The sequence below is a fragment of the Corvus hawaiiensis genome, chromosome 14 (assembly GCF_020740725.1).
Source record: "Corvus hawaiiensis isolate bCorHaw1 chromosome 14, bCorHaw1.pri.cur, whole genome shotgun sequence".
Lineage (NCBI taxonomy): Eukaryota > Metazoa > Chordata > Aves > Passeriformes > Corvidae > Corvus > Corvus hawaiiensis.
In genome coordinates, this window is record NC_063226.1 from 234,539 (window position 1) to 243,347 (window position 8,809).

Here is an 8,809-nt window from a genome sequence, read left to right on the forward strand (position 1 = left end):
GCAAATTGGTGGAATTAAAAATAGCCCTTTCATATATAAAATGATATTTGAAATTGTCATAGCAGCTGCTGAAATGGTATTAAAAGCTTCAGATATGCTGATCCTGGACTTCTTGATGTGAAGGCCAGTGAGGCCCCTGAAGTACGGTAATAAACTGTGCTGCTGTTATTTTTGCAGCGTCGTCTTTTTCTTTTGAAAGAAACCGACAATGGTGCTCCCTATGCTGCTTTTGTAGCTCATGAGGAAAACTACTACATGGTCCCCTTTTTTTTTTTTCCATTTAATAGAACAGCTAATCACTAGAAAGCTAATGGGTACAACAGATACACAGAGTGCCTAATAAATCCTTGCTAATGTAAAAGGCTGTAATAACTTTCTTTTCCATATTCAATTTGATGGTAGATTTTTGGGCTTGAAATGTAAGCTGTTCTAAACAGATGGCACAAGCAGAAGACACTTAACTTTGCTTTGTTTTGTAAAATATTCCATAGCAACCCTTGTTTTAGAAAATAAGGGTTCAGTCCTTCACAGTTTCTGGAGGTGAAGGAGTTTGCTAATGTAATTTTACACACTGTTTGTATGAATAGTGTTCCCAAAATGGGACCTTGATCTGTTCCACTTAAGCTAGCACTAGGTATTTTGGTTTTCTCTATTCTTGCCTATTAGGTCTCAGCAACTATGACAGAATATAAAGGGCAATGTTAATACCTCCTCCATGGCAGCGTGTTGTGTTACCCGGGGCATTACAAAAGGGATCATAATGAATAAGTAAATAGGAACTGAATGCTTGTATGGTAACACTGACAGTAATATAATCTGACCAGTGAAATCTAATGGTGTGTACACCCAAACCAGACAATTCGATTTTAATGTACAAAGTGCAGCTAATCTTTCAAGAAATAACAAGTGAGGTTGGATGGGGATAGCTACATGATTACATGTATTTTATTCGAGGAGGCAAAAAAATGCTGAACATAGTCAAAGCATGTTTCTTTACAGTGACCTCTATTTTTGAACATCATTTTCACTTGTGAGTTAATGCCATTTTCAAAATTGAGTTTTGATCTTCTGGGGAGATTGTGTTTTGAATCTGAGATTCTGAAGCACCCACCACTGTGCGGTGATTGAAACCAGTATGATACAGAGAGCTTTTAAGGTACATGAGAAGTATCAGCCAAGTGCAGAGTGCTTTTCTATTTGCTTTCTTACAATCTGCTCGTGCTTTGAATTCTATTTTCTTCATTAAACAATGAAGCTAGAAGAGACTTATAGAGCAGAAGAGTCTGTGTAATGTATTTTGACATTATTCTGTGCAATAATCCTTGTTTTTAATTTTGAATTTAAACTGGTTTACTAATAACTGTCCCTTACTCATTTAGGTGCTGGCTTTGTGTATAACATCTTGTTTCTGTGTATCAGAAAGTGGTAGTATATATATTTTGCAGACCAGGCTATTCAGCAGAATGTAAAGCTGAGGTTGATTGATTTGAGACAATCAAAAAACAACTGAGGTATCAGTGGCTCCATGTTGGAACCCAAAGTGCAGGGAATATTTCTCTGCCTGTCCTGAAGGACCCATCCCCCCAGGAAAACACTGTTTTTAACCTTTGTCCATGGAGAAAGCTGCCAAGGCTTTGGGATGAATTAGAATCTACAAGGGTGTGAGTTAGGTGGTAGTATAATACATAGTTTGTTACAGGGTGAAAAATTTAGAGTTTTTAGGTTTATTAATATGGTAAGTAGATGAAGGCAAGATGGAGGATCCCTGTCGTTTTTCAGGTCTCTTCCTTCTTCTTCACTGTCATGGGTTAGCAAACACTACATTTCCACTACATTCACCTACTCCATTTTCTGCAGTATTGGTAGTACAGAACAATTGGTTAGAAAATGCCACAGTACAGGGCTATGTGAATTGATAGTTCATTAGGCATTGGTAGAAAAGTAAAAATAATGTACGTACTTGGTAACTATTGGGGGTAATCTACCTTTAAAAGGGCCTTGAGTTTCCTGGATTTTTGGACACATCTTGCTTCTTGGCTAAAGAAGTGTCATGAGTCATCTTCACATCTGGGTTTGTGAGTTTTAAATGGGTCCTGCAAAAGATCTTTTACCTGTACCTCCCTAGAAAGATCAATGATGTGCAGTGAGCTGCTGTGCACTGGGATGGCATCACTTTCCTAGGCTAGTAGGGGTTATTTAAAAAGATAGAATCTTAAAATATGCAGGTCACCCACTTAGGGGAATAATAAGGATCTATCCTTATTATTGTGAGTTCTTCAATGCAGACCATTCAGGTGCTTTTTCATTCAGTTTAAGCTGGTGAGTGGTTAGGATTGGTTAAAGTAAACACTAGCCAGGAAACGAATTTGTTATATTGGATTAAACCAAACAAACAGATTATACAGGCTCATTGGAGGAATTGGTGTTCGGCTTGGCGCTGGGTCATTTGATAGAGATGTGCATGTGAAAGCTGTAAAAACCTTAAGATACAAAGGAGTTTAGACCAATCAGAAAATAAATGTAATGGTCTCAACTCTTTCACCTTCAAATAGTGGGGTATTTTATTTATTTGTTTGGGGATTTTGGTTTTTTCTGTGGGTTTTTGTTTGTTTGTTGCTTTGTTGGGGTCTTTTTTGTTGTTGTGTTTTTGGGGTTTTTTTAAGTACTGAGTGTTAGAATTTTTTTTTTAACAGCTTTACCAAAAATACCTTTGGGTATCTGCTCCCTGTCCCGTTGTGTTCATTGAAGTCTGTCAGAGAAGCCTGAGCTGCAGAGGTGTGCTTCTTGTTGATAGTGCTTCAAAACTTGCGTTTCAGTTTGAATATGTTTTGAAAGAGACAAATAAAAGCAAGATCCTGGTCTGATCTTACCTAAACCTTACCTAAATAGCTCTCTTGTTCTAATGAGAGGCTCATTTTAATAAGAGATTATTCTAATTTTGGTGCAAGATGAGCATAGAAAAGCGCTCAAGATTGAAGTGCTACCTGTGCTCTTCAAGAAAATACATTTCAAGCCATGCAGTGTGAGATGGTAAGGTTGGATTTTAACTAGTGCAACTAGTAATAGCAATTTTACTGGGTAGAGGTACGGGTGGGTATAGGAAACAGAGTGTGCTGTGTTTTAAGATTGTTTTTAGTCAAAGCAGTTAAAAGGAGAATCTGAGAACCTGTGATACTTGTCAGCACCAGCCTAAAGATCCAGTATGAAGTGCTGCCCAGTATTAAGTGCTAAAATCTGGAGCAAGGGACAAATTTGTGAAATGGGCTAAAACACAGAAAATGTGGAAAATGTTCTGGCTAGAATTTTCAAATGAGCCACACTAGTTCAGAGCTATTTTTCTTCCCTGACTGCTACTCATTTGCAGATCCCTTTCACTGGGACATTTATTACTGTGTAGGAAATCAGAAGCTTTTTGACTGCTTTACCTTTTGTGGGCTTTATAGTGTTCATGGTATCACAAGCACGCCTAGGGCTGAGGTGGAAAACACACTGAATTTCAGTGGAACCAGGCATTCTGCTGTGGTTCGTGTTCTTAAAAATAAAGGCAAAAGTTAATGTTTTGCAGTAACATAAGCAATCATGTAGGTAAAGCAACTGTTCAGGGGAACCTTATAAATAATGTTCTCTTACCTTACATTAATTTCTGTCCAGTAGTACTGATTTTGCAATGTCAACACAACTCTGTGCTGACCTGAGCCTTTGGAAGCTTCTAGTCTGTTTGGCCCATGTTATTAAAAAAAACAAAAAGCACTAAAGCCACCTAGTTGATTTGGTGTGATTAATTTGCACTCCTAAATCTGCAGTTGGATTTTTAACCCAGTTGAAAACCAGTTTTCAACCTAGTTTGTGCCAGCACCTTTAAACCATTCTGATCTTAGAGCATCACGTGGCTGTTTAGGAGAGGTACATTTGACAGATGATGGGAGTCCTTAGTTTGATGTTCTTTTTTTGATGTTTCTGGTCCTTGTAGCTATCCACATATGGAGTTTGTAGGATATATTTGTTCATGGGAGGGAAGAAGAAATTACAGTGCTGGTAAGCCCCAGTTATTTATGTAGAAGTAACAACAGAAGAAATCTGTGCTCACCAGAGGAGGTTCTGACTACCTAAGGCTATGTCTTGGTGATGAGTGTTGTCTTTCTCTCCTGAGTTCATGATTCAGATCTGGTATCTGACAAACATTACCACTTTAAAACAATGTCTTACTCTCCTTCCAGTACATTGGCAATATTTTTTGTAAAGTTTAAAAAATGAGCAGGATGTACTTTGTCTTTGATTTGCTAAACAGACTTTTTTTTTTAGGAGGGGGAGTTGAAAATCAATGTTACTGAAATCTGTGAAAATCTGTTTATAGATGAAACGCTTGTTCACAGTGTGAAGTCTTTGAGTTCTGTTATGACTGAGGCAATGTTTTATAGAAAACCGATGTATTATAAAGATTCAGACTAACAAGGATCGAAGGAAAATATGTGGATTTACAGTGTGTTCCCATATTAAGTTGTGGCATGCTCAGCAAACTATGGTAGCTGTCGTTCTTGGGATAGTTGTACATTTTTGTTATAGTAGTACATTTCTGTTCTAGAACAGCAGATAAATTTTTACAGTACCTCATCTGGTAAACATTTGGAAGAAACTCCTTTCAAAGCCAAAAAAGGCTCGGATTGGGCTATTTTATAAAAACAACCAGGAAGCAGAGGCTGAGAACCATTATTAGGACAAAACTGTGAGAGTAAGGCTTAGAGTAACAATGCTGGTATTGGAGGAAGTAGGAAGGAGTGAGAATTCACCGTGAACTGCAAAGACTCAGTGATGTCAAGCCTACAAAGGAATTACATTCCTTGTATGGTTGATGTCTGATCTCCTATCAACAGCCATAAATCTGCTGTCTCCTACTGTTTCAGAGAATAACAACTGCAAACTTGGAGGGAAAGGGTAATCTGTGGCATATAATAATAGTCTGTCAAGACCCCTTTAACTACAAATATACATCGTAGCACGAGGAATGTAAGAATTGGCATACAGATAATAAGCATCCCAAGATAGGTTCCTTGCTTGGGAAATGTGTAGATGTGGTCTGAAAGACAGAAATGTAACTCAGGTAAAAAACCCAAGTGCTTAATAAAGAATCTTCTAGTTATTAAGTCAGTCACAAAAGTGAAAGAGATTGGAGCTGATGTTAAACGTGGGCTGTACATACAGAAAAGGATAATACAAAACTGGAGGAGCTGAGTGCATGATACTATGAGTGCCTGCAGTAGAGCTGGGAAGGGCTATTCCAGGGCTGGCATGTAGCTGTGTCTTTGAGAGGGAATTCAGTGCAAATGAGATCTTCCCTTTTTTTATCTGTTAAGACTTAACATCTGTGTGGCAGTTTGCAACTAGGTAAAAGTGTGAGGAGCAGTGCATTGCTTCCTTTAGAGTCTGAAGACTAAATTAATTGACTGGGACTCTTGCATATGAAGTCTCCTTGCATATGAAGTTCTTAAAGTAATTTAAAAGTAAATGGGATGGACAGTGTCTTTGCAGTTGCCCCATAATAGTGACTGTTGGTGAAAACCACAAATTTGTTCATCAGTTTAAAACTAGAAAATTGGTATACACTAATCTCATTCAATGTTTTGGTTTGTCACTGCTGCTTTCACTTGCTGCTTGCTTCCAGCTGCTGTAGCACTCAGAGCATTCCTTTGCCAAAAGGAAGTAACAGGATATACAGAAGAAGAAATTTCTATTCTCAAGTATAAACAGAGCACGATGAATATAAAACTGGGACAGGTGAATTTTTCCAAGGCCTTGTTATGTGTCATAATTCATAGGTGGCGGTGAAGTATTGTAGACCAAAAAAAAAACCAGGTAGGGGCTGCCTTGGTGTGTGTATAAAAGTCGCTTTCTGAACTGGTGCTTGTGTCCCTGCTCATGGTGGTGTCAACACGGTCATTGGTGGCTTAAGTGTACGTGAAGCGGCTTGGTCCCTAAAAGTCATCATTGATCTAAATCAATAACCTAGCCTGGGGATGAATGTGTGTTGTTAAATTTAAGAAGTGCTGTTTTTCTGGGTAGTTAGCTGGATTACAATGTTCTGTTCTGTCCTGCTGGGAAGTACTTGTTAGATTTCTCTCTCAGAGCAAACTGTAAGATAAACTAACCATTTTTACTTTCTCGTTTCAGGGACTATTGGATTTTTTGCCTGCTTCTGGTTTGTAAGTAAGATTTACAGTGTTGTGAAGGTGGACTGAAAAGCTTTCAAAGTGTCTTTTGAACGTATCTCCCTTGCTGTTTGATAATTTTTACCATGTATTGAAAAACATCCTGTGTAATTATTCTAATTTGTAAAAGCAGAAGACCAGACCACAACATAAAATACAGATTTTTATTGAAGGAAATGGCACCATTGCCATTTTAACGTAAACATTTTTGTTTATATCAGTATGCTCATGGAACATGTTAATTACAGTAATTCAAAAATTATATCCAAAATTCGATTTAGGACAAATAAGAATTTTGTGAACTAGTTTATTTGAAAAATTGAGTGCATTATGCAGTCCTCCAGCTGAATTTCCTTGTGACTAGGGTCTGGGGTTTTTTGTTACCTCTTTTGGTTACCATTTATATGAAAGCCTAGGACTGTCAAGTATATCTATGTAAAATGTGAATTTTTTTAACTTAACTATGATTGTACATATTATCCTGCACCTTCTTTACAACTAGGTTATCTTCTTACAAATGTACATGCGTTTAGTGTAATGTAGACCTTATTAAAAATATTGACACTGGTTTTTGTTCAAATAAAACTGCACAACTCCAGCTGACATGTTTCCTTTCTTGTTAATTAGGTCTTCACTACTTGGACACAGATCATATTAGTTTAACCAGCTGATTGGTTTTGAGTTTTATATTGTTTATAAGCAGTTTGACTGTGGCTTTGGCCGCAGATTGTGCAAGGACTGGTGGGTCACTTGAATCTATGGCTGTAGGATGGGCAGGGGCTTCTGGACCTGTGCATTAGCTCCGTACTTTCTCCAACTTACCCCAAAATATTTTTTGCTGGGCAAACCATTACTTTCTATCAAAGATTAATCCCATTTTTCTTCTTGTAGCCATCTGAAACATATGTCTCCTTATTCTTCATCCTGTGAAGATTAATTGAGCTTGTTGGGAAGTTCAGACGTGAATCTAGTGGGCTTGGGAATGGGTGTTTCATAAAGGTGAAGCCTTTTTCCTCCTCTGCAGAGCTTGTGCTTCAATGCTGGATTACATGAGATGGAGTATCTTAATAACCTCTTCAGCTAAAAGATGGCATGGATTCTTCTCTCAGGAATGTTAAGGTTTTAAAGAGGCTCCCCAAATTCTTGCATTGCTGTGGAAACTGAGCAGAGTCACTGCAAAGATGTAATTCCAATGGCTGTGTTACAGATGCTGTTGGAGATGAGTAGGGGGATGTTCACTCAGATTAATGGGTGAAATACTCAAAACTTAAGTGGCATATGGAAACATTCATCACTGGAACCTACTTTTCAGCACCTAAATCCACAATTTAACAAGACCCAAAATGACTCCAAAATGACTCTGTATCTTTTCATAGTCATATAAACACTACGTAACTGCAGTTAATGTTTATTATCCTTTCAAAAAGGTAATCTTTGGTATGGGGATATCAATTGTCACCTGTGTAGCTGTTCCTTCCAGGTTACTGAAATGTTGGGACAGATCACCTGACTCAGGTGGGATGACTGCCAGGCCATATCTTTTGAACAGTGCCTGTGGCATAAAAATGAAGCTTTAGACAACTTAAAAAGTGTCAACCATTGGTGTACCAGGAAGAGCTGGCTACAGTAAGCATAGTTTTCAATGAGGTTCAGATATGCTCTTGATGGCAACTCGGCCTCGCAAATATTTTCCCCTCCTACCGACAAAATCTCCGTTTCCCTTCTGTTCCCTCCCAGAGGTGGAAAACAACAGCATTGGTATTAGAGAAATCACGTTGTGGTTGGTTATCAGCTGGTTCAAGAATACCATTCACTCTGTTAAAGATTGCATGCTCTTGAAATTGGTGCTGCTCTGTTTATGCAAGTCCTTCCTATTAAATATTTAAAGTTTGGTGGGATTTTATTGGATACTTATGTTGCATGAAGCTGCTTTTAAATTTTACATGTTCAGAGGGAAATGAATCCATGAGAGAATTTGGAGCTACAATTGCCATAAACTCCCAGCAGGAAATTTTTCCGGATTAATAAATATGCTTTTCACAAGAGGCAAAGTCCAATGGGTTGTAAAATTGTATTTATGGCGCTTTTACTGTGACTGCTACTGAGCTAAAACATAGAAAGTGGGTTGAACAGGTTTCTGAAGCTTGCCAGTAGTCCAGAGCCAGAGCCATGAAGTAAAATTGGTTGTTCTCAAACTGTTATCAGAGAACTTTGTGTGTGTGTGTGAGATTTGCTGCTGCTGCTGCTGCTGCTGCACTCCCCCTGCCAAAGAGACAACCACCCATTTTGCCTCCTGAGGCAAAATACTAAATACTAATTTAAATACTAAATACTTTTGCTGTCCCCAGATCTAAGATTTGTGCTGTTTTGTAGAGAATCTGAATATATGCCCTCAACATTTTCTGGCATCTTTTTTTGACCACGGAAAAGGTGCCAGCTGTCATTTGGCTTTGTGCTTATAGAGAAAGCCCCTTGGCTGTAAGTTAAATACAAGTGGTTCTGAGTACATATCATTTAAAGGTGGTGTAAGCCCTAGCCAGAAAATAAGAGACAAACTTCTTAGTTTTACTTCTTAGTTTTAATTTTATTGAGCACAGAATGGGCTG

The 8,809-nt window shown here is 38.1% G+C and overlaps 1 protein-coding gene across 3 annotated transcripts in view; it reads left to right on the forward strand.

Annotated features, from left to right (window-relative positions):
* LOC125333112 (transmembrane 9 superfamily member 2-like) overlaps positions 1 to 6,801 on the forward strand; it is a 28,200-nt gene extending 21,399 nt beyond the window's left edge. The window contains exons 17-18 of one of the 3 annotated variants that reach the window (XM_048318761.1): positions 5,660 to 5,850; positions 6,166 to 6,243. In XM_048318761.1, coding sequence (XP_048174718.1) covers positions 5,660 to 5,823 — 164 coding nt within the window. In that variant the 3' untranslated portion in view covers positions 5,824 to 5,850; positions 6,166 to 6,243. Of the gene's footprint in view, positions 1 to 5,659; positions 5,851 to 6,165 lie in introns of all 3 variants that reach the window. The other 2 variants (XM_048318763.1, XM_048318762.1) reach the window with 2 other exon arrangements.
* Positions 6,802 to 8,809: the final 2,008 nt, after the last annotated feature.